Source organism: Cariama cristata, unplaced genomic scaffold, assembly GCF_000690535.1.
Source record: "Cariama cristata isolate BGI_N322 unplaced genomic scaffold, ASM69053v1 scaffold11721, whole genome shotgun sequence".
Classification (NCBI taxonomy): domain Eukaryota; kingdom Metazoa; phylum Chordata; class Aves; order Cariamiformes; family Cariamidae; genus Cariama; species Cariama cristata.
In genome coordinates, this window is record NW_009598766.1 from 84,643 (window position 1) to 111,338 (window position 26,696).

Below are 26,696 nucleotides of genomic sequence, written 5' to 3' on the forward strand. Positions count from 1 at the left end.
CCACCTGAAGGAGAAGGATACTCATCTGTAAGGAAAGAAGAGGAAGGAATGGCAAAAAGAAAGAGCTGCTTGAGGCCAGGAGCACAGAGGAAGGCTGAAGGGACAACTGAGGACATCCATCCATCACTGAAGAGCTGCATGAGGAAAACAAAGAAGGTTGCGGCAAAGGTTCCCTTTACCTGCTCTGCATCTTCGGGAAGGAAGCTCAGCAACCTGATCCCACCGCTCCTCCTCAAAATCATAGCACTCCACACTGCGAATGGCTTTGGGTGCCTGCCCACCCACCACGATCATCACCTGGAGAGGGAAAAAAACCTCAGACACCAGCCTGGGCAGCTGTTCTCTGCAAAGAAACCATCACCACAACCTGGTCAAGAGTAGCTGCCAAAACCATGCTGCTGGGGCACTAAAGCCTCTGCAGCGACACTTATTTCAATGAATTCTATTCCAAGGGGGAAAAAGTTATCTCCAATTTAACGCACGCTAAGTATGGCAGCTCCGTTAACCCTTCCTCACTGTTTCCGTGGTGGGCAACCTGCCCTATTTCCCCATGAAACACAAAAACGCTTGGCACCATGGCACACGCAAGACTCACCGCGGAAGTATTTTTAAGTGAAGAATATCCTGGTGTAATTTCCACAGTCAGCCCACTGTTTAGTCATTATCTCCATGGTGGTGCTAAAAATAATCGATGCCACTTAGCAAATAAAACCTGACAGCTGTATTGCCACCTGCCAGGAAGACAACACTCGGGGAAATCACCGGGACTATTGAGACCCGGGGTGCTGGGCTGCCAAAGGAAGTGATTTGTCAGCTTCATTACGGCTTTTGGCTACAACGTGTATTGATGCAAATCCAAATTAAACCCTAAATTCCTTACAGATAGGGAAGATCTATGTGAAGGTGATCAAGGACAATCTCAGGAGTGTATCGCTCTGCCAGGTCAGGCTAAGGGTCCGTTCAGTCCCAGACTCCATACCCAGCAACAGCAAGCAGAGGACACTGGTGGAAAAGTGAGAAGATCTGGACAGCACGCAGTGTGGTCCTTCCCAAATCTGCCCTGTCTGCCAGCAGAAGACAAACTCCCCATGGACTTGCGGACTTTTCCAGGGGCAGTGGTCCCAGGAGCCTGCAGCTCAGCACTCGAGGGCTGCCCGTCCCTGCTGAGCCGCAGCTGGGCACCACAAACCAACGCGTGTACAGCCAGCATCCAAACCACCTGCACCTACAAACAGCTCGACCTGCACTTTGTTCTGAACACATTTCCTTTGACCTTCCACAGCTATCAAGAGGGAGGATTTGCTCCCCTTATCACAGCAAATTGGCAGCAGCAAACACTACCCAAGATAATCTGATTTTTACAAGGCCAAGGAGCTAGAAGCAAGATAACGGGGCTTCAAATATAGTCAAAGAGTAGATGGGAAACTGGCTTTAGCCTCTGCAAGGTGGCTGTGAGTAGCTGAGGGGACAAGATCATCACTCGAGGTCACTCAGGTAACGAGCTCAGCTCCACTCATGGTGGCTTTAAAAGTACAGAGCTAGACAGCAGTTTAAAGAATTTGAAGAGCATGAAAATAGTGGACCATTTGATCTACAAGGATGAGAATGTGACATTAGAAAGCAAATTGAGTCTAAATTAGCAGCCTGACTACGAGTTGTGTAAGTCTTCCACGGAGAGCTGCAGAGCTTCACATGATTACAGAATTAAGAGATTTCACAGCAGACGGTAATCCCTCATCAGCGGGACCAACGACCAGATGAAAGTTTCTCAGTAACAGGATTGCTGGAAGATCATCCCCTTCTCCCCTTTCTTTACAGTTAAAAAGAGGGGAGGAGAAACCTGCAGAAGATTTGGGTTCGTACTCATAGGCCATGCTATAGAAGATGTTGAGAACCTCTGAACTCGCTGGTTCACTGTTCATTTTAGCCTTAACTACTGTAGCCCTTGAACAAGGGTCACATCAGCCCTTCATGATAACCCTGAAGCTATGTTCTGTCAACTTCATCTCGGCACCAGCAGGCAGAAAGGACACAACACGCCAACACACTCTGCAGAACCACAATTTCTTGATGGGCAGTCCAACATCTAAAGATCTGAATAGTCCCTCACAGCACAGATCTCAGACATCATCCCACAAACCAAGCTCCCTATGATTTGTGCTTAGAAAAATAATACACTGTGGTTTTGAAGTCTTACAATCTCCAAAATGCTTATTAATAACTTCAGAGACATCATGCTAAACTGCGTTTCTCTCCAGGGCACAGGGAAAACAGTTTCTGTTGTTATTTTTTTTTCTTCACTAATAAAGTGGTGGCCAGAGCATCACACACTTGCAGGATAAATGAGGGGAGTAACAAGGATTATTGATTCAGTAGCTGCTTCAAGTCCACTGAAATTTGCTTCAGACTTTCTGCTCACGGGTCTGGGTGCTGTTGTTTTTCCTGGCTTCTGATTCTGGATATGGGAAAAGGAAAGACACCGACTGCCAGCAGAGACCTCAGCCAGCCCCCCGAGCACTGCAGGCAGCCGCCCGCTGCCGCGCCACGAGTCAGCGATTCTCCAGCGGCAGCTCCAGGAGCAACAGCCGTTCGCAAAACCACTTGTGGCTGACAAAACATTTCAAGAGCAGACCCTTGCTCCTGGAAGCAGAGATACTGCTTCTCCTAAAGGTTTATCTAAGTTTATCCAACTTAATTATGTATCCTTGGTGGGCACAGGCAATACCAGAAGAGGGAGTAAAGCACTTCAAAGGGTGATCGTGGAGTTAGTGAGAAGTAATGCGGCAAGTACACAAGCTCCATTCAAAGACAGAAAATGCCACCAGTAATACGGCGTGAGGTGACCCAAAGCGATGAACTCGGCTTACCTTTGGCAGGCTAACAGGAGTCCTCGGCTTTGTTCTGGGATTCTTTATCAGTTGTCTTTGATCCAGAGGAAGCAAATGATACTTCATGGCCTCGATAAGGAAGTCTTTACAGGTGTTGTTATTCTTGATTAAAGCTTCTTCTTCAACTGTCTGAGAACACGCACACACATGAAAGATCATTTAAACTGAAGTACTTGGTGGCACAGGTCACAAGGAGATTTGCAGAAAGAGCACGAAACTTAGAATTTCTCTTCCAAAGTACCAACATTTAAAAAAAAAAAAAAAAAGCGGAAGACAAACACAGACTTCCAGCTCTTCCCAAAGAAACACATGCAGTAACCTCCAAGCTTCTCGCTTTTTTCCAGTATCACTCACAAGTAGCAGTGCTCCTATTTTATCACTCTTTGCCAGACACTTAACTCAGCAGAGGAGAATTCACCAGGAGTCTGGGTACAAAATAAGTAATTTCTTTTATTTGAAGCAGAATTTTTAAGGAGAGGCAATACCTTTTACTTGATCAGAAGATATAGTTGAGAGAAAAAAAATACATGATGGGTTCACCTTGTGAATACCAATTTTATTTCAATTGTATTGATTTTTTTTTTAGACATGTAGTAAAGGCATAGTAGTCAAAGAGCCCATATGCCAACCCCTTCTTTGGGGATTCTCAGCTCATTACCAAGGCCCAGATCCCAGGAATTAATTTGTCAAGAACAATCCCTAAAATCAAACTCAGTCAGAGAGCATCTCACCTGCCAGTCACACAGACCAATCTCTATGCGCAGAACACATCTTAAGCCAAAATTATCACACGTGATGTGTTTTCAAGTTAAGTTTACCTGCGTGTTAGGGAAGAAAACTGCATAAGCTGCTAACACCACCACCTGGGTATTTTCAGGGTGAAAAATCCCAAGATATTAACTTCTAAATGCTTCCACCCAGAAGGGCAGGAGCTCTGCTCTCAGCACTGCCTGGCAGAGCACAGGTCACGTTTGCAAGAAGGTTTCTGCACACACACATTGATTTCAGAGTTTATCCAGTTCTTCCTTTTATGACTCTGTTTACAGCCTCAGCAACATGCCAAATTACCCGTCTCGGACACAAACAGACAAGCCATCGATTAAGGAGCTACCAGCAGCTTAAGTGCAAGTATTAATTACTTATTTGCAGACTAACCTGTACAAGATAATCTCTGGGCAAAAGGGGCAGGCGAACATGCTCCATCAGTTTAGCCATGTGCTCTAAGCGAGATTCCTTCTCATAATTTATCCAAGAAATAACCGCTTCAAAGACCTACACAGATAAAGTAAAATTAAATGGAGAAGAGAGAACTGGCTTGCACAGTCACCTACCCAAAATCAGAAGCATTGTGATTTTACAATATCGAAGGAAGGAGGTGCAAGATCTCTATCAAACAGATTAAAAAGTCATGACTGTGCACAGAGCACAAGCACCACAGTAGCGAAGAGGTGAGCTGACCATGCATATTAATAAGCAACTTCATATCTAGATGTGCTGTATCACTCTCAAAGCTAAGCGTGTGTCCAGGACAACCATATACCTCTTGGATATTAGTACTGGAAGGCAGCCAGGAAACTTAATTAGCCTGCTGACATTTGCACTGGACATTATTCATGAAATCAGCCACAACGATTACTCCTGATAACAAGAGATCTCCCCTCCCAAAAGAGTCTGGCCACACAGTAAGTAACTATGCTCACCATCGTATTTAATCACTGCCCCAGTGTCCCCCCAGCCCAAAACCCACGAAGTCTTCAGGACGAGTTCACCACGCGCACAGGAAAACCCCTGCCTGCAGCCGCACAGCCTCTGCGCTGCGTGCATTTCACTGCCAATAATACTCAGATACTCCAGCTGGGAAACAAGCGTACACTGGACTCCGGGTCTGAACCAAAATCTAGTTTTACTCCCAGATCCAACCAGTTCAGATAAGCATCCAAACTTTGACTCCATGACGAACTGCCCACAAACAACCCCATGCCGCGGGAGCCAGGCAGAGCCCTGCACGATGCACAGACGCGGGCAGACGCGTCCTACGTGGGCTCCTGCATGAATATGCATGTGCTTATGTAACTGCGAGCCTCACGTCTTCCAGAAGAAAGGCCTAAAAATGTCATCGGGAACAGGAAAGGCTTCCTGAAACACCCGGCAAGGCAAGGAGAGGGGCTGGTGCAGGCTCAGATGCTGCACAGCAGGATCTGGATCATTGCAGTGGAGTTTTCCCCCCAGAGTCAGAATTAAATTCCGACCCTTAACTCACATCTACAGGCAAAATTCCCCAAGTGCCCTCGCTGCCCGGTTACTCGTGGGGGGCTGAGCCCAGCCCTCTCCCCCAGACCCCAGCCGTCCCATGCTTCCCCCGAAAAGCATCACTGGCCCTTTGCCCCAGCACTTGGCAAGTGCCCTTGGTTTCAGCTTCCCTCTGGGGTCACCAAATGGTCAGACCAACTTGCACAAATGTTTTTTCTTTCTTTCCATCCCTCCCATCACACCCCAAGAAACCATTTTGTTTGGTCCAAGGTCACTAATTTGACAAAATCAGCCAGAACTGAGGGCACTATCTCTCAGTTCTCAATTATTGCTGGCAAATGTATTTGCAGGAGGCACCGGCAGACATGTCCTCCCACAAAGGCGAGGGAGAGCGAGAAGGGGTTTCTTCCTCTTAGGTTAAACTATATACTTCAAAAAAGCAGTAAAGCACCAGCCTCATTTCCTATGCCAACAAATGCTCCTGCCGAACTGTTTGGAATTCAGGACACCGCAATGAGGATTTAAGCAACGCAACAGGGAGCCGTGTAATCAAACCCCAGCAAATGCAGAGGAAAATAACTACTGCAGATCTTTAAGTATTTTTAAATGAAAATAAATAAACAAACAATTTCACTTTGGCTACAAGGCATTTACAGTAGAAACCAAGTTGTGAAATTTTTAATTGCAAATGAGTGTGGAAGGAGCATAAAGCAAATGTCTACCCAACAAACATGCTTTTCATTAACCTATTCTGCACAAATGCTGAGCTACAGAACAGTTCACAGGACTGGGACATACCCTGCTACAGACCAAGATGACAGTGAACAAATCTTGAAGGTAAAGCAAATGTGCACAAGGAATAAATTGCTTCCTTGGTGCTGGAGACCGCTCCTGAGTTAGGCATACACTGATGCTACCCTGCCGTGCTTACTCTAAAAATAACAGAAATTTAAAACAAACAAACAAAAATCAGATTCTGGCACCTTCCGTTGGCTCAGATTCCTAATTTTATGAGAAGGAAGAAAAAAAAAAAATCTTAATCCAAGACAGCACTATCTCTATTTAAAGGCCACATCTGTTTCCACCACTGCCATGCCCTCCCTCCACACGCTGTGCCCACTGCCGTCCCCCAGCAGCTGCTCCCGCTCCCCCAGGAGATGGGGTTTTCCAGCCACGCAAGACCTGCTGCACACGCGTGGGGTGTGATGAAACCAAGCAGCTTTATTTAGAGCAGAGGCAGGGGCTGAGTTAGCAGCTGGCACCTGCCTGGCTGTAGGAGCAGTCCTGAGCTTGGGAGAGGCAGATTTCCCATTCCCTGGAGTGGAAGGGTAAAAGCCTGGAATATCCCCTTTCTGCACACTATAGAATCATAGAATCATTATGGTTGGAAGAGACCTCAAAGATCATCAAGTCCAAAATGTAAGGAAATGTATTCCTATGTAAGGAAAGAGCAAGCCCAAATGGTCTCCCAACTCTCTTCAGCCAAAAATCCAGTGGTTGGATACTCCCAGGAGTGAGGACCAAACTGTGCATCAGCTTCTCCTGCATGCTAGCAGCATGAGATGAATCGATTATCGGACTCTGTAAAATCCCCAATCCAAAAATCCCAACCCTTTTTAAAATTCCTTTCTTCACTGTTCTGAGTTGGCAGCAGCCCTTTCTCAAGGGCTGGAAGCCCCTCCATATCACATATTATTAGTAAAAATGAATAAACGTGATTTTTTTAATAGTTTTTTCCTTGCTTGCATATACTGTTACAATTAAAGAGTAAATTAGGTCAGGTACAGAAAGCATTGATAAAAATGTCTTCAAAGTACTCAGCTAGAGCAAAAAGAGCAGGCAAGGACCAAAATAAACCTTTGCCCTAGGCTGAAAGGGCCTGTGCAACTGCAGAGGCTGGCAACAGCAAGGGGGAGAGGGAGAGAAAGGAGGATAATCTTTGAATAATGGGGAAACACTGTCATCATTCTATAATTAAAATAGATTTTTGCGGTAGCAGAGGATTTTTGTAGCCCTGATTGCCTAGGGATAGCAGTATGCCAAAATTCCTGGAGATAAACAATATATTTTATCAGGCCAATTAGCATTAGTTGGGAGGTGGCAGAGGAAGAGGGGAACACACAAATTTTTGGGCACACACGCTTTGAAGCTTTCTAAGGGCAATACTTCCCTCCCTGGCTTTGTTACCTTCTGGCCCTGGCAGGACCCAGCTATAACACCTCCCCATGACCCAGTGATGGCAACGCTCTGGCTCACAGCCTGCGGTACGTGTATGAGACACGGTAAGAACAGGAACAAGAAAGCCTCTCGTGAAGTCTGGCTGTGACTATTTAGCTCTCAGATGTTTGAAGTATTAGCCTACTTACAACATCTTGTTGCTTAAAAATAATTCTCTATCCATCACATGTGCACATGCATACACATGGATATATGTGTATGTATATATAGATCATAAAATCATAGAATCATTATGGTTGGAAGAGACCTCAAAGATCATCAAGTCCAACCGTACACCTGATGCCACCCTGTCCACTAAACCATGTCTTGAAGTGCCACATCTAAACGTTTTTTGAACATCTCCAGGGACGATGACTCCACCACCTCCCTAGGGAGCCTGTTCCAATGCCTAACGACTCTAACAGTGAAGAAGTTCTTTCTAATGTCCAGCCTGTATGTACACACACATACATATATATAATTTTTAATATACATAAACTTTTTTTTAATAATATATATCTCATACATTAACAGATAGGAAGAATAAAGCTCAGGAAAACTGCTTGTCTGCCATGAAGCTAACATAAAACAGCAGCCAACGAGTCTGTCCTCAATTTTCAGCACGTCTTCGGACTCCAGCACATATTTCATGTTTACGTTCCAATCCCGTTCTCTGCCTCTCTCCTGTTATTCGTATCTGTTGTTTTGAATGTGCAGCTTATACTTACATTTCCTTCCACTGCCTTGCATTCTCAACTTTTACAATCCGCTAAAGAAATACTGGTTTTGATTGTATAAAGCTCAGATGAGGGAGGGAGTACTTTGATTTCTCTGGGCACAAGGCCAATAAAAGCTTTTTAACAATGCTGCAGAGGACTGGAAAAATTGGTTACTAAACCTGCACTTCCCTTTGCAGGCTGCTTGGCTCCTGCAAAGCAATTCTGCTGTGAGTTCACGCCATTTGTTTTTTCCCTTTTTGGCCCTGCTTGTGTGGCTCCTCGCAGCACCCTGCCGAGATACCCACGCCAGCCCCACGCCTGCAGAAACGCACTCCCGAAGCCTTCGAGTTTGTTGGCTGAGGATTTGAATGAAGCATCCCTGCATTCGCACATCAAGTGGTGCAGGTTTTCTGGGAAGCTTCATGGTCCCCGTGGGCCCAAGCACCCACGTGTCTGCAGCCCGAAGGGGCTGAGCAGGATGGATGCACACACCTGGATGTGCAACCTGACCAGTTCAGCACAGACCAGCAGCACCAAGCACATCCAGGTCCAGCCTCATCCCACCGAAATGCAGGGATTCAACAAGGGTCCTGAAGTGACAAGCCACGTAATCCTCAAGCTCTCCTGCAGCCTCCCACAAGTGTCCATCTCCCCACAGCGACAATTTGGAGGGGAGCTGAAGGACTGGAGGTACATACCTCTCCCCAGAAGCCTGCTGCAGGTCATGCAAGAAGCCCACACCAGAGAACGGGGCTGGACCTGGTGTTCACCAAGTACCGTAACCACTGGTCACCCGCCTTCCCAGGACCACAGACTACACAAGACATGCTGAACATTTCAACCACACAACAACATCAATCAGTGCCTTTTTTCCCCTCTTCCATTAAAAACACTGACGATGCTAGAAAAACGTTTCCTTCCTTCTTTTTGGTTGCGGGCCTCCGTTAGTTGTTCTGTTTGACACGCAACAGAAGCCAATACTCCTCTCTGGCCTAATGAAATTCACCTTTTTTTTTTTTTTTTGAGGTTTTACAGCAGGTAATAAGAGCTTTACACAACAGCAGATGGGAGGTTCCTAGTTTTCCAGAGAGGGAAGGTATTCTGTTCTGGCCCCCAAGGCTTCTGGAAGTGATATGGATCTGAGAACCATTACTCCCTGCAAGGAACAACCAAGTGAAGGTCATTTTTATGTGTTTTTAGGATTCATATTATTTTGAATCTTCCTTTACATGGGATCTCAGTTGGAAAACGGCCCCTAAAGAGCATAACATGAGAACAGTTCCTGATATAAGACCTAGAAACATTCCAGCATTCTTACACTCACTGTTGCTACACAATTTACTATACCTTTTCTTCAGAGGAGACTGTGAGCTTGTCACTTGATATTAAGCTGCAAACCTGGTCCAGACTAAGGCTAAGAAATTCTTCTCCTAGCATCACCTCAGGGAAGTGCTGCTCTGTTCAAGAAATGAAAAGGAGGAACAGAAAATTATAATGAAATCCATGCTTTCAGTCAATGGAAGGACTACAGCATTCAGAGAACTGCTGTTATTACAGCTCTGAGCACCCCAGACAAACAACACGCTGCGACTGCACGGTGGAACAGAAACAGAAAATAGTCTCAGAGCAGGTTAAAGAAATTTGATGTTATTTCAAGTAACACAGGTCCCTTGAGACACTTTCATGAATGACACTAAATGGGAACTTAACTTTCTGCAAAGTCACTAAGTACCTTCCAGTGGCAAACACGATTAGAAGTGGCAATTGAGAAAAGTGCCACCACCCTTCTAAAGCAGTAAATAATCTGGCCACCTTGAGATTCAGTTCTTGCCCACCTCAACAAGCTAGACAGAATCAGATGTACTAAACACCTGGATGAGAGACTTCAGCAAGGGTCCTTGATATTTGTAGGAATTCAAAGGAAAGCCCATCTTTAACATGAATCAGCCAGTTTGGTGCATAGCTCCGCAGCAAACAGTGAGGGATCCCAGGGCAGCCAGGTGAATTCGTACGTGCGAGGGGGCACACGGAGAGATGGGCAAGGGGGATCTTCGTCCCACGCATGCACATGGGATCAGCTCTCCTTCTCTCCTTCCACCTTTAACTTCTTTCCCCCAAATGTGTAAATTTAACCTTTCTCCTGCTCCAAACCCTCAGCACCTGTCTTCCCTAGCAGCTTTGCCCCTTTCCACTTAAGTCTGCAACTGTACAAATTTCTTTTTCTCCCTTTTTGCCTCCAAATCCCTCCATGCTGTGACTTTGGGAGCCACTTGAAAACAAAATCCACATCACTGCTTATAATCCCAAACTGGAAGATTTATGACTGATTGCAATACAGGTACAAAAAGGACCATCAAATCTGTCAAGCTTTATATCTAGCCAAAGGGCACTAGGAAAGAATTACTTTCTAAAAAATAATTTCTAGGTCAAAACCACTGTTAGCCAGTTGCAGACAATTCTAGTTTTGCAAGCCTTTGTTACATATACATGCCAATTTAATCTCACCTGCCATTTGCTGAGTCCCACTTATCTTTGGTTGAAATACGGAAACGTGAATCTCAGACACTTTATCTGAAGCAGCTTTTTTTGAGCTCTAATCCTTGGGCTTTGAGAAGCTCAGACTCATGTATCCAAAGAGCTCCCCCCGCAGCAAGATCTGCCTCTAGTTTTCGCATCTGCAAAGTGCTTTGCCTGCCAAAAAGCAGCACCACAGGGACACAAGCTGGCATAAACTTCCAGAGAGGAGCTCCTTGGAGATCGCACCTGAGCAACTCCTCAGCGATGCTGGTGCTGCAGACGGGCACTTGGGCTTCCCCAGCCACGGACCCTGCTTGGTCTAATGGGAACCAAAACACCACAGCTAAGCCAAAAGCTCTGCCTAAAAATAGCAGTATCTAGATAAAGTTTAATACTCTGTTATGCTGGAAATCATATATAAGATCTAATGAACTCTTCTGGCCTTAAATACTTGGGAAGCAGGAAATGCTCCCCACACAAAGCTGGGTGCACTCTGACTTCAGGAGACAATCTCCTATTCATTCTGGACTGGCATCTGGCAATAGAAAGATATTTGATCTCTTGTTATTGGTTGGAAGCAAGTAAAAATATTTACTGACTTTATTAAAGTAACTTGTGCCTGCATCAAGAAAGCTCCTCCACCTACTGAAGTTACCCATTGGCCAGACCTAAGCATTTCTCAAGTAATGGATGCATGGACTCTTGAGCTTGGAGACTTCTGTCTTGGTTTAATGTTGTTACATAAACAACATAGTGAAAAGAATTTTAATGGCATTTTTATTAATGGAGTTCCATTAACATTACATGGGTTGTTGTACTAACTGGGACTTATGAAGGCCAATAAAACAACAAAGCAGACTTTCTAATTGCCAAACAACCAAATAAATATACAGTGAATGCACTGCTTGTTGGGTTAAAGATTAAACAGGGCCTGGAAGCAAGGATAATGAGATATTACAAGCAAGCCTTTATGCAATTAACCATTCCTTCCAGGGTACCTTTTCCTCCAGGGGATAATACAGCCAGAGCAGCTGAAAAGGTTTTATTTTTACTTGCAGGAGAATAGGGGAGGACTTGGTGGGCACATTTTTATTCCACTGAGCCTACTTATGGTCCAATTAAGGACAAAACTATACCAAGGAAAATGTTGCAGGACAGAGCAGGTGCTCTGGGAGACAGCAGGTGTATTTTTCCCTATACAAATAGACAGAAAAGCAGAAAAACAAACCGAGTAGAGAAAACTACCAGCTTCTCCCAAGCAGAGGCCAAGGGCAACTCTACCAGAGGAGACTGGAAGGTGTTGGGGAGTTAAAAACATGGGGCTGCTTGGAACAGCTTCACATTTATGACATAGGGGAGAAATGCTGAAAGCCATTGCCTGCACCTACTTATTGCAACCAAACACATCCACTGTCAAGGAAACAAGAGTCTATCCACCCTTGGGGTAAGTGGCCATTGCTCCACAGATCAGAGGCTCAAACTGCATGATAATCTTAGCTGAGTGTTCCCGCTCCCACCCATAAGATTTAATTTTGTCTGGTGCCATTTATTCCCCGAACACACAAACCCCCAGCATTGCCTACTGCTCTCACGGGGCAGCATGAGGACACCGGCTTGCCAACACCGTGCTGTGGTACAGGCAGCCAAAGCGCTTACTAGGAACACAAGAAGGAACTATTTTGTGGGCTGGGATCCAGAGGATCAGGGGGGTTTTACCTCCTTAGGTGTTACCCTGCGACCAAACCACATTTCACAATTTGCAGAATCACAAAAAGTTACAAGTCTACAACCCAATAAAGTATTCCCCTTCCCTGTTCTAATACCAGAAGCATGAAGAGACCAACAAGGATGTGCTGATCCTGCTCAACCTACGAGTCGCCGTACTGGAAGTAGATTTAACTCCGCAAACAGATGACCCTTCCCTCACCTGCGTAGGCATTTGCCTGCTGCAGCAGTTCGGTACACGCGTGCACATCGGCAAAAGCTCGGATTCCAAGGCAGTTCGTGGGATGCAGCTGGGACTGAAGAAAGTCACAGCAGTTTTTTCTGACATCCATCAATTGCAGTAAACTAGCAGCTGGCAACAAAACCTGCAAAGGCAAGAAAGGGGAATTAGAGTTAGCAACAAAGAAAGTTCGATTCACAGCTTGCACAAATTAGATGCAATTCCCCTTCAGACAGGGACACATCCCTGTGGGGTATGAGAAGGAAGGTTAAAGTTTTAGCACTATCCATACGCAGAAGATCCCCATTCGTGCTTTGAGAGATGGAAATGGCTATCCCACGCCGGGCTAAAGCGGAGCTCTTCTCATGTCTTCTCCCCACATCACCTCAAGGCAGGTAAATGGAGGACAAAACACAAGCAACCATGGATGCACTTGAATTTCTGGCTTTGCTGTAGGTAGATCCTGCACACAGATTTGGGGTTTTTTTCCCCTGAAGAGCTTTATATCATTTATATGCATTACCGTCACATTCAAAGCCCACAGCAGCCCAGCACTCCTCAAAACCTTGAACTTTCTTATTTCCAGCAAAACCATACTGGCTTGCGAGTAGCATGCCCAAACTGCCGTGTAAGAGGGAGTTCACAGAAGCTCGAGCAGGTTTTGGTGACAGCAAGGCTCTCAGGAAAGATGGGGTCAACTACTCAAATCAACAGCCCTCATTTTCACTCACACAAAATGCTGTGGACACGTTGTTCATGACTGCATCTGGAAATGAGGTACTGCTTTGTATCTACAAAACTAAGTGCAGAAAAGGGAGACAGAAGTGGATCAGGAATGTGACATCTGGTGGAAAGACCACCTCTGAGGCCAGTGAGTGGGACAGGAATTAGAAAATAAATTCGGTCGGGATGTTACAGCTCGTGACATCAGCTACTTCCTTTCCTATGTCGTACAGCAACTGCAGACGTGTCTTATCCCAGCTCTTCCGTCGCTCTGGCTGCTTCACACATGTCCTTCCAACTGGGCATCTGCGCTCACCATCTGAGCACAGATTTCCGGAAAATTATTTCCGACCCAAAAAAACAAGCGGCTGTTAAACAAAACAAATAGGTTAACAGCATTCACCTCCCTGGATCTCAATGGCAGGGAAAAAGATGTCCCCTCCATGTCCCTGCCTGCCTCCAGAGTCCCGTTCCACACCAGGGCAGGACACTCACAACCTGCCCCAAGTCTTTTCTAAGCCACTGATGCATTCCAGCTCCAGCCCAGCTGTACGGTGTCTGACTGCTGCCAAGCAGCCACCCTAACAGGCAACAATAAATAAAAAAAAAAAAAACACACAACAAATCAATTAACCCGGGAGCCCGTTTTAGCCCAAGCCTCTTGATGCCAGGAGGAGATTAGTTTGTGGTTTTGATTAAATCAAGATAGCAGCGCTCTCACATTTTTGAAATGTAGCTGTGAACAACTTTCTATCTAGCTGAACCATCTCCTTATATCAGCAGAAAGGCGAGTGCCTGAGCTGCATATGGGCTGCAGGTAAAGAAGTCAGACTCCCTGCAAACCATCTCTGGCCATATTCCAGCCAGAGCTTCCTCCACGCACCCCCCCATCCACCCAGCATGCATGCCTGCAAATCCAGGTGGGCTGCTTACCTCGAGTGGTCTGGGATATTGCATCTAAAACCGAAGGTACCATCACTAATACCCACATGCTATGGCCCTCTGGACATCCTCATACTGCTATTACAGCCTTGGGCTGGCTTGAGAGGGCAGCGTAGAAGGACCCCTACACCATTGCCATTATTGGGAAAGGGGCATTATCATGTAATACATCTCAGAAGTAGGATATAAATAGCCTACCAAGACATGAGTGGATTTTCCCTTTCTTATTTCCCAGCTGAACATCTCACCACTCATCTTGTTTTTACCAGGGAAGGCGAAAAGCAAGCAAAGGATATCCGCCAGCACAAAGTCTGTTTCCTTTAGAAATAACAGGAGGAAATGCCCTGCCTAAACATGCAGCAGGACCAAACTGCAACCCCATTAACACCCAGGCAAGTGACTCACTTGGGTCTGGATTTGGCTCTTCAATATTTGAACTCCAGTCACTGTGAACGATTTACAGAGCGCTGCCTTCTCTATCACATCAGCCTCCGTATCAAAATCCAATCATCTTTTGAAACTATGTCAAAATTATCTGCTATTACTACTGGGACTGACTTCTTTGCTAAATAAGTTATGTCCAGAACCTCATCTATGGTGCATATATATATATATATAGCTATAACCATCCAGTTCACCAGCTGGGCTCTCTCGCTCTGCAGACTTAGTACCAATCTCAAGTTTTACACAACGTCGCCTGTGCAATTAAATACTTTCATAAACCTTTGATGCCTCTGAACTAGAAACACCTTCCAGCCAAAAGTGCTCTGTGTTGCTATAAGGTCCATTCAATAGGCAGGGCATTAATGCTGGACTTCAGCGACTGGGGTTAGTTCCCTGCCCTGACACAGCCTTCCAGGTAACCTTGGCCAAAAGTTAACCTACAAAACTGGGAGAGGAGCATTTCCCCAAGGCAGGGGATGTATTAAAGCTTATAAGCAGCTTTGACAATTTCATCAAACTGGAAGCCAAATAAGAGTGCTGGCTGTAATCCTCAGCAGCCCATCCAGGGCCACAGCTGGGATTGCACATCTGCCCAAACAGGGAGACAGCTCCCCAGCACCCTCCCAGAGGAATCCGTGACCAGAGAAACAAGCAGGTTTTGCGGTTGAAAGGCAGGTTAAATACTCAGTTTTAAATGAACAGCTCTAAACTGCACAAGTAGTGGAGATAGAACTATGTTACTGTAATGTGGCTTTTCAGTGCAAGAAAGGCAATTAGGCTTTATCACTCCCCAACTGCTACCAGGCAGCGCTGAGGGTGAAAAACGGTGCTTGTACTTAAATGTTCCACCTGGGGTGAAATAGCCCACACAGAGGCATGTGTGACAGGATCAGGGAGCCACAAAACCTCCCCAGGAACAGGCATGAGAAGGACAAGGCATATAGAGGTGAGAGAGAAAACAGGGGAGATGCTGGCAACTTCCCTCCTGATCTACCTTCTCCAACATCACCGCACAGAGCAGATACACCGCCCCTTGGTTAAACAGTGCGTTAAAAACGTGGAGACACATCCCTCAGACACAGCATAGTCCTCTGGTGTCACATCCACAAGTTTCTCCCCACCCTTCTATTAGGTCAATCCAATTTAAAAGACTTCGGAAGGGCCCCCAACCCAACTCCTGTAACAGCCCAGAGCAGTCTGTTGACCAGGACCCTCCAGGAGGGCGATGCATGGCAAGGAGCTTTTCCTCCAGGGAGGAAGATAGTCCTGACTTACTGCATCTCCTAAAGCTGAGCTGAAAGGCACTCTGCCTCACCCTGCACCTACTACAGTTGCAGCTTTTGGAGTAAACAGAGGGAAGGGAGATGAACTGACTCATCACCGCCCCTTTGTCATCAAAACTGCATCTGCCACAGATACTCTCCTTCCTTGTTGTGAAATCCTAAGTCCCCAGGGAAAGCTGAGCTGTAGAAGCACACTTCTGAAAAGGAAACGCTACAGCTTCTAGCAAAGCTTTCTTCCTCCTTTCTCAAGCCATTTTTTATTACAATTACTACGTCTGCAAAGCTGACAGCTTCAATATCTACTTCCTCCAGACAGCTGATTTCAGATTTCATTCTCTCTATGAGCGCCGTATCTCGAACTGTGGTAGTATACAAGGACACATCACACATGTGGTACACTGCACCTCGTTTGTAAGAATTTAATTGTGAAATCAGGTTAATCAGGACTTTTCCCACGGAATCATTATAACCCTAAAGGTAATGACTTTCTTAATTGGGAGGGTAATTCTCAGGCTGCCTGCAAGTAATTAAATGCCATCAGTAAGGATGGGTGGGACAGACTGAAGAGGGACTATATTCACTGTCTACAGCCAGAGGTCTGGTTATCTTCACAGGACCACCTAGGAGAACGAGAGGCCTCCTTCCAAATCTCTTCATTCAGCTCTGCTCAAGGACACCACGGAGAAGAGGTTCAACATCGCGGGACTTTGCTCCCACCACTCTTCACAGAGCTGGCAGGCTTGATACGAGTGTTGGAAAGCAAGCGGCAATGCAGGCAGTTCAGCTGCAAAATCAAGACCTAACTGTAAAATTCAAGGAACCGGTATGTTAACAGCCAGCTATTCCGTACAGGTAGGGAGCAGCAGGCCCTGTGCTCTGACATGTGCATGAGGTTTCCACTGAAGCCAAGCAGGGCTGCCTGTCAGCATCTGTGAACCTCCCCAAGTCACTCACTTTAGTTTTCCTCACTTTGACAGAAACTGCATGGCACAACTTTCTTCCAAATAAATTTATCAAGCTCCACCTTCAAATGAATGAGATCTTTTTGTCATGCATACGAATCTTTACAACCAACTACGCGAAGAGGAATAACAGAAGGCAGTGGGCACAGAAATCCCAGGATGGATTTTCCTGAGACTACACCACCACTGCAATGAAGACAGAAATTCTTCCTCTGCTCCATGCCTTTCAAACAAGCGGTAGGTTAAATCCCAAATGCGTGTTCAGAGGCAAAACACTGCTCGGCACAGTAGCCTCTCTACCATCCATCATCCCTGAGCCTTCCTACTACTGCCACCAATATTTCCTTGAAATCTCACTCTACCAATGAAGTTCCAATGCATAAAGCAGGAGTGCATTTGTCAGGGCAATTCTCACCCACGTACTCCCAAAAGAGTTAGAAGACAGTATTCATTCCCGCATGGGCTCCGTGCTCACCTTCATGCAGCTAGGGTGGACTGAAAATCCCCTTTACCTGCACGCTTGGGACACACTGTTGAGGAGAAATTGCATGAACCCCCTCAGTAATTCACTACATAGACGATGACTGGAACTGACTGTGCAGGCTTGGCCCCTTGTACACACATCCTTCCTTCCTTAAAAAACCAAAACCACTTTGTGCAATTAAATGACAATCAGCTACAAAAATACATGTTTAGAAAAAGAGAGTCTCACTTCCTGAATGCCATACCAGGCCTATAAAAGCAAAAAAAGACAGGTTTCTATTAGAAAAGAAACAACAAAAATACTGTAATTAGGCTTCTTGTGAAGTGCTGGGCATCGCTCAGCATTTGAGCACACTTGGGAACACTCATTCCTGCACTCCATGTTACCTTTGCCGCTCACCTTTTTCTCATTTCAGTTCTTCTCTCATTTTATTTTGCTCACTGACAAGATACTGTCTTTTCATTTACTCATATGTTTCACTAGCTTGGCTGCACCTGTTCAGTTAATGCCATTTAGCAATCTTTTTTCTTGTAGTTTCTACAATGAAATTACCTATATCCAGAAATTGCTTCTTCCAGCTGCTGAGGAAGTCTGAAAAACCCCTTTAAAAATGCAACCTTGCCCCGCTAGAAAATCAGAGCACATGACATCGCAGTAGGAGACCTCAGGAAATACCTGCTGGGAAAAAAGAAAGTCTCACCGTGCTCAAGCAAGGCTGTGAAGGAACATTGCTGAAACAAGGCAGCAAGGCGGTACCGAGGCATCCTTCCAGCCGGATGGCTGACACAAAGCTGTGCAGCAGGAGGGTGTGACAACACCAGGCACCAAACCTCCTCACTTCTTCCCAAGACTGGCATTGCTAACCCAAACCAGAGACTGCAAGGAGCTTAGTATTTTGTTGTTCATGTTGTTTATCTTCACGGATGAGAACCTTTCCAATGAACCACAGAATATTCTTTTCTGCAAACTTTTCTTCTTGTGGCTGCAGGTGAATATGAACCTGGGTAAAACACCCAGAGACAGGACGGAAATGTCTCTTTAAACTTTCTATTGGTTTCGTCACAAAATTATATTAAATTCCATAAAACATTTTCATCATGGACATTTTTAACACATAATAAAATTTAAACTAGTCAGTTAATCTTGCATTAGATCAGCTTCATTTCTTAGCTCCCATGAAATAATTCACCTCCAGCCTTAAAAGCTACTCATCGAGTGGTTATTTAAATAAATACTGCAGTAAAAGGGCCTGCTTTAGTAGATTGGGAAAACCGAACATGCCCAAACCTTAATATTCACCAAACTTACCTTTTTTATCTTACTGTCTGAGCGATGGAAGCCAAAATACAGACAGGGCTCTTACTTTAACTCTTTGCAATCCCTAGGCCACAGCAGGCAGGCTTTGGTTAGGTTTTACTAAAAAAGATAGCTTTTTGGTTGCTCAGAAAAGGTAACATCTAGACTTCTTCATGGGACCTTCTGGGCAGGTCTGTGCTGCCAACGCAGAGCAGGACTGAGCGGGCTCTCCAGCCTGCTCCAGCTCCCACAGCGCTGCCGTACTCCATCACCGAAATGCTCTCAGAGCAGGCGTAGTCACTTCAAGCAAGCTCCATTCAAGGCAGACTGGTTGGGGCCGGCACACCAGATGGTATCCTGAGCTCAGCACATCCCACGTGCCGAGTGGGTGCTTCTGGGCCACCTAACAACCAGCAGCATGGAAGGAAAGCATATGTTTCAGAAAGCACGTGGATATAGCCTTCGCATTTCCCATGGGAAAAAGGACCATCCTGAGAGCATGCAAATGTCATTTTTCCTCCAGCAATGGAAGAACCCAGAGGTCCAAGGAACTCCAGCCCAGGTCCCCACTGAATTAATGTTGTATATCTCAGCTCCTGATGACCCTGACTATACACCGTAACTAAGCGTGGGCTACACAGCAGACAGCTAGTCCAAGTGACCCAGGTTTGGGTTTGAGTCTCAGTTTCTTTGCTGTAACGGCACTTTGAAGGTCTCCTCACTGTCGGTCCTCAGCCTCACCGCAGGGCAACCAGGGTCCACGCTCCTACCAATGTGACAACTGCCAAGTTGAGGGCATGCCAAAAAGTCAAGTTTGTAAAACTTGGGAGGGCAGAAAGGGCAAGAAAAGGCACCCACAGGCTTAGGTCATGAAGGATGGCACACAGCTTAGACTGCAAAGCGGACGTAGCTCCGGGTTTTGTCCAAGTTCCCGCAGGAAGAGCGACAGGTCAGCAAGAACCTTCCTTCTCCCTGAGGGACTGGAGCAGAAAAGCAGGTCCCATCCATAACAACAACCTCATTTCAAGCAGAATCAGTCTAATTTTGCCATGTTAATTAGGTCAACAGAACACAAACAGCAGCACGGCCCCTCCCTTTTCAGCATCACGGATGCAGATGTGTTACCCTGACCAATGTCCAAGTCACAGAGAAGATGACAAAAAGTCTCAAATCGCCACTTGCAAACAAAAATGGAGACCAACCAAACAGCACGTTTGCACACAAGCTCCCAGCATCCCTTCCAGAAATCAGTGGCTAAGTGCACAGCCGTTTTCTTACCACAAATACAAGTAGAGTCAAAGAAAAAGCTTTACCAGCAGCCACAGCCATGTGACATGGCGAAACGCTCTCTTCCTGAGCATCCTGCTTTATCTGTAGGCTGCTTTTCAATTACTCTTTCCACTTCTGGACAAATATTTACCTCAAAGAAAATCAAGATGGAACACACACACAAAAAAAAAAGAATTCCCCCATTTGAAGAATATATTCCACTCAAAGCTCTGCCAAACAACTCAAACTACCCAGAAGAATTTAAAAACCTAACAGCCAGATTCCTCTGCCATGACCCTAAACCAACGTTTGACTCGCTGCTCATTTGAGTCTATTTTGACCTTCGACAGACTGACCCACAAGTCAGCACAGCTTCTTGGAAGGCAAACGCCTGCTCTCGTTATAAAAGCTCGACACAAAAGCTAAATGCAACATGACTTAAGCGCTGGGAAAGCAGCAAAGTGCCTCGAGACTAAACAGAGGCTGCAAGCAGCTCTTTTCAAGCTCAACCTTTTACTTTCTGCAGCCTGAAGAGATCACTCACCCCCAAAGGACCTGTGCCTTTGAGTTTCAAGCTTTTTACGTGGGTCTCCACGGCAGCCGCTGAACCAGACCTACCTGCACATTCTCTTCCGTGACCTCGATCTCAGCGGTGTAGATGTAATCAATCAGCTTCCTCAAGGTCTGCCCATCAACGTCTTTTATCTCAATCTTCTTGGCTTTACTTTCAGACATGTCTCCTGAAATTCATTTCAAAAGGACAGTTATAGTTTGCACTGCAGGACCTTGCTCCCCACACATCCAGCACATTGTCCTGGTACCTGACTAAAAGACTGCCCTGGCACTATCCCTGACCATCAAAGGACAACCAGCGAGAATCCCAGAAGCCCCCTAATGCCACCTAAAAAAAAAAAAAATCTCAGCATTTGAAGACACTAGTGTAAAATAAAATAAGTCAATAAATGCAACAAGCTCAATTTCTCACCAGAAAAGAACCTGCCTTGGTTCACACCAGCATTCAAATACACATAGGGGCTAAAAAAAAAACCCAGTATGACCCTCAACCATGTCTCAGCACAGGGACAGACTCAAAGAAACTGTGGACAAGTCTTAGGAGGGAGTTTTAAAAGATATATATTTTATGTATGTACAAGCAGATGAGTAAGTTGCAAAAGCTAAGTTAGGGTACTTTGAGGTATACCCTACAATAAAAGCAGGGCAGCATTACCCTCTTTCTTTAGGAAGAGCCTGAAATCTGCTCAGGAAAACAAGCACAGACGCCAGCAGTTACATCCAGTGCGCTGCAAGCTTCTCTCCTAAATTACCCTGCTGCAACCTGTCCACACAGTTACACCTTACGCAAAGCATCAGTGCGGAAAGTTGTATTTCTCATCTCTTGCTTTTCCAACCTCACAACTTAGAGGTAAGACAGCCTTTGGATCCAAACTGTATCCTTTCTCCAAATACGTAACTTTAAAAAAAAACAAACACACAAGCACGCAGAACTAGAGCAATAATTTCGCCTATGGATATACAAGTAAAACCCATATCCGTGTAAGAGCCTAACGTAACTTCAAATAAAAACCACACAAGCACGCAGAACTAGAGCAATAATTTCGCTTATGGATAAACAAGTAAAACCCATATCCGTGTAAGAGCCTATACATGAACCAGTGCTCTACGTACACCTTCCCCATCACTGTTACGGCCAACGCTGTGCAGGCACCATACGCACATACCGCATGCGTAACAGGAGCACGTCACGGGAACAAAAGCATGATGTGGGGAGGAGGAGAAAGGACCCCCCAGGGACCTTCCAGTGTCCACGCACACGGTGACCTCACCCAGGTTTTAATCACCAAGATCTTGAGGAACCACAGAAAAGAAAGAACAAACTCCCAAACAGAAAGAAAACGGTAAGTGAAAAAACAAAGCTAAACAAAGGAGAATGTGAAGAAATGTCAATTCTTAAACCTGGGCATGAATAATCACTACTCTAAGAAATCTGGTGACTCAGTACTGCTGTGGGATTAAAAGGAAAAACAGTTCCTGCAGTCTATGGGAGAAGTAATTACAGCCTACATCTCTGTACAGCGTGCGACAAGGTGTGGTCGGGCACATTAAGTGTGCAGCACAGAGTCAGATGCTAAAGGGGGTCCAAGCTTGAGCAAAATCTGGATCCTGGAAATTGAACTTTGTAGGCTTCACTTACACTAATAAAGAGGTAAATAACAGGAGTGGGGTCAGACCATAAGTATTAGAAGAGCCAACAATGTCCCAAGGGAAATGTAGACTGAAAAAAATATTTGCCCCAAATTCAATTTTTAAAAATTAAATAATAAAATGTTACACAGAGAAGCCCATGAATACAAATGTACAAGTACAAAGGGATAAATGACCTACATTTGGGAGGCCTTCAAAGCAGGTAGGACTTTTTAATTGACAAACTAAATGTCATCTCCTTCACACACTTCCTCCCATCCAAAAAAACAAACGTCTCCAGAGATGAGAGGCGATTCTGAGAACATGCCAGTCCCCATCAGCCTACTCGGAGCTGGAGGTGCCTGTGAGGAGCACCCAGCCAAACCTCACCTGCCGAGTGAGGGGCAGACGGAGCAGCCGGAGCCCTGCGGCGCTCGCCGGGACCCACGGGGCAGAGGGGAGGCTCAGACGCACACACCCAGAGATCGATGCAGAAATAGCTTGGAGGGACCAATTCGATAACATCATCTGTCTTTGTTGAATTCATGTGACACGAGCAACAAAAATAAAGGCTGTGTGGGCTTCCACACCCACCAGCAAGCTGCCAGCCCTGCATACTAACAGCCTCCACTGCCTCTGCTCTGGTAACAGCCCAGCGCACGATGAGAAAGGGGAGTCTTGTGTGCTGTGCCCCACGGTCAGATGGGATCCGACCTCTCCAGCCACGCTGGTGCGATCGAGTCCCTGCCTCTTGCCATAGAGTGCTGCTCTGGATGTGTCTCTAACGCTGCGGAGCGAGGAGAACCTGAAGACACCACAAGCAAACCAAGGCAGGGGTTGGTGCAGACCAGGAGCAGGCAATAAGCTGCCCCCTTCTCCAAGCACAGACCCAAGGCAAACGCAGCCTCTAAAGCACGGCTGCAGGCAGACGAACGGTGGCCTAATTAAGGCATCTCATCGCACACTCCTTCAGGAAAAAAAAAAAAAAAAACACAACACCTCGAAGCCAACAAAACCCAACTCCTAGGATGTCTTTCATAAGTCAGACTCGAGCCTTACCTGCTACCTTAATTACAGAATAATTCAAAGCACCAGCATCATCTCTCATACCTACGGGTTATGCTGAGAAAGGGCTGCCCTGCATGAGGCGCAGCACAGACCCCATCCCTGCACCGCTGCGGGCAGGAGGACATGAGGGACAGGGTAGGAGGGAGCAAAAGCAGGTAAAACAGGCAGAGTGGCTCCAAGCAGACCCTCTTTAGGGGACAGACTTTGCAGATACCAGCCCCTCATGAGGGCAGGCCCTTCATGCATCACACCCAAGCCCTAGCAGTATTTTCTCCAATCCCCTCTGCCCATAAGGGCAGGCGGAGAGCAGAGCTCTCCGGCTTTGTCACAAGATAAACCACAGTCAAAACTGCAGCAGCTCGCGGTGCCGTGTTTACTGACCCAGCACAGCAGCTTGCCTTGCCTCCTACATACTGCGCTCCAGAGAGGCTTCCCAGTGCACAGCTACGGCTTTTGTTGTTTCTTAAGTCAGAGATGCGCTGAAGGAGAATACGAGTGCATTGGATAACAAAACCACAGCCTCTCGTGTGTGGGCTGAGCGCTTTGAAGCGGCACACAAGACCTGCAAGGGAGGTTTCTGCGTTGCTGCTTCCTCCTTCAGCACTTCTGAAGTTCCCCCAGGTATCTCACAGGAGCAGTCCTAGCAGCATCACTATAGTATCTGTTATCCTTTCCGAAATGACTGTGTTTTCTTCTAAACAGCTAGAAATTACCATCCCCAACCATCCCCACAGAATGGTGCCAACAAGGACCAGCCACCATCCAAAACGCTCTATAAAGTCAGTACGGGAAGGGACACTCAGAAAGTGCTGCGTCCCATGTCTCCTTCAGCAGTGGAAGGTACAAATGGAAGACGTGCATGCTTATTTTCAGACTTCCTAAGGCTATTTCAAAGAGGAATGCCTACCCAAAGGACAGTAGCTGGTTTAGGAAAGACCTCAAGGTCATCACAAGGTCATTTATGAGCCCAAAGTCAGGCCTAATCTACAGGGACAGGGTCTGCCGAGCAAGCATCAGGCGAAGGCGGATGAGCGGCAGGTCCCCGTTTGGTTCCCACTGTTCTGAGCTTTGCACTGATCCTTCACTACCGCATGGTTGCTGGCACTGCTGGGGGGCCCCTCCAGCTCCTCGCACCCCCAGAAAGCAGCTCCTCCAGCCAGGACTCAGCGTGCACCAGCAGCTCCTGCCCAGCCCTGCAAACACCCACACCGCGCGGCTGCCCCCGAGCCATTGGGCTGCATTGCTGATGTGCAATGCAAAAAAAAAAAAAAACAAACCCAAATCACAACAACCAACTAATGTTCAAGCTGTGATTTTAAGATATCCCCCTCCAGAAAGTGAACCACCACACAGCTGGAAGGAGATCATGCACTCAGTCTTTGCAAGAAGCAGATCCAGACCTTAGAAATTTGGGACTAGCTAGACCGAAAGTGAAGGCAGAACTGATCTTCGCCTGACCCACTGCCCCTCGGGACGTGTCAGGGGAAGGGGATCGGCAGGCACCGAGACTGTCACCCAGCCCAGGGGGGCTGCCGCGCCAAAACAGCGGTTAGCCGATTACTGTTTAACTCACGGCGTGAGGGATTACACGGCCCAGAGAATTCCTACACGGAAACATGAGCAGCCCCGCACCACCACCTTCCCGCTCAGATGACCTCTAAGGATCAGAGGGCTTTTCCAATAATTTTTCTTTTTTAAACTTCTCACCCCTCCATTACAGAAGGGAAAAAAGGTTCCCAAATGACAGGTTTTTTTCCTGAGAAATACTGTGTTCTGCTTCCAGTAAAGCAAATAAAACGAGGTCTAATCTCAAGGCTTTTAAAAGGAAGAAGCAACGCCTAGACCACAGGTAAAGGAACATGAAACAGGGGCAAAACCCTCAAATCTCATTTATGCTGAAGCTGAGGGACAGTAACAACCATTCCCTGGAGCACACAATCATTTTCTTTGTATTTGATTAAGTTAGCTCTTATCCTGGAAAGAACCGCAAGGAAAAGGAAGGAAGCTAAGGAGCTCCTGACCAGGCTAATTTTACTAGAATGACTTAAATAAGCTGGTCACTTCCCTGCCTTGGGATTGGCACAGCTTTTTTTGCTGCCCCACCTTGGCACAGCCTCCGAAGGGCACCCACTATAGGGATCAGGTGATCAGAGCAAAAATTTTGTCCTCTTCTTCCCTTCACACTGAGGTTGCATCTGCCGTTACCAAAATATACCAGCCTGCAGCTATGCACCCTGCAAAACAGCAGGGCTGCTAAAATACACCGGGATTGAGAGAACAACAGTGTTATTTTGGGCAGCAGCAAAAAGTGCCACGGGAGATTAAACATCCGTGACTGCAAATCAGCATCGGCAGGGCTGAGCCTTGAAACTACAACTCCTGTGCCAGCAACTTCTTTGATGTGCACCACGAACATTTAGGGCACTGCACACGTGCTTGATGTTAACGATGTGTTTTCATGACCCAGGGTCTTGTTAAGGGGGAAAAAAACCAACCCCAAAAGCAGTGAGCCAAACCTCATAGTAACCTTCCTGTGAGTCATATGCTACCCACTCACCCCACACACATACAACCACCCCATACCCATATAGCATGCCTTAAGGAATTAGTCAAGGATGACCAGCATCATCCATCAAGTGTAGCAAACTGCAGACCTAACCATACTACTTCTCTCTCAAGGAAACCCTTTCCTTGCAGGCCGTGCCTATTGCACGTGCTGTAGCTGCTGCTGGAGACACAGCCAGCAACCTCTGGGTTTGCAACGGCCAGTTCAACCCCAGTACAGTGTCTGGTGTCAAGAAAAGTACCTGTAAACATCGCACAAAAATAAGGGCTGCAGGCCGCAAGGACCACGCGGTGGGCTTCCATCTCCACAGTTTCGGCCACAATCACCACATCACAGAGGAGCCGCTTGCTGGAAAAACACCAGAAAAGAAAAGGATCATTTCAGAACTCCTGGTGAGGCAAAAAGCTATGTCGGTATAGCCTGACAAAGTAAGGAGAAGACCCACCATTACTGACAAGGCACCTGAGCTTCTGCCAAAACCCAGTGGAATGTCCTCTAACCCTTCAGCCACCAGCTCCTAGCAGTGTTTGCCTACAAAGCAAAGCGTCCCAATGCTGCAGCCCGGCCTGTGGTTCTGCTTTTCCCAGAAAAAGAAATCTGGAAGCCAAACTAGGCATGTATGCTGCCTGAAGAATGGATGGGTAACAGGATCCTTCCACCTCTAAAACAAGTAGGGCCTGGAGAAGGCACAGAACTGCTTAAAAGTTTGGGCACTACCTGGACCCAACCTCTAGTTGATCCGTAAGACAAGAAATAGCCATGCAAGGGAACACCAGCAGCGCTTTCATCTTTCCACAGGGGAAAGGTAGAGTGAAAATGAAGTTATTTCTGTACTTCCTTCCAGGTTTGGCCCTAAAGAACATGACCACCAAAACATCTCCTGGTACTGAGCATCACAGAGGCTGCCTCCGCCGTCTCCCA

At 46.4% G+C, this 26,696-nt stretch overlaps 1 protein-coding gene across 1 annotated transcript in view; it reads right to left on the minus strand.

Moving 5' to 3' along the window:
* Positions 1 to 26,696, minus strand: part of KLHL3 (kelch-like family member 3) — a 38,450-nt gene that overhangs the window by 9,262 nt on the left and 2,492 nt on the right. Inside the window, exons 2-8 of the mRNA XM_009709433.1 lie at positions 26,017 to 26,123; positions 20,558 to 20,679; positions 12,519 to 12,681; positions 9,422 to 9,531; positions 4,044 to 4,160; positions 2,868 to 3,017; positions 180 to 297 (exon numbers count right to left, since the gene is read on the minus strand). Of these exons, the coding sequence (XP_009707735.1) occupies positions 180 to 297; positions 2,868 to 3,017; positions 4,044 to 4,160; positions 9,422 to 9,531; positions 12,519 to 12,681; positions 20,558 to 20,679; positions 26,017 to 26,123 (887 nt within the window). The remainder of the gene's footprint in view (positions 1 to 179; positions 298 to 2,867; positions 3,018 to 4,043; positions 4,161 to 9,421; positions 9,532 to 12,518; positions 12,682 to 20,557; positions 20,680 to 26,016; positions 26,124 to 26,696) is intronic.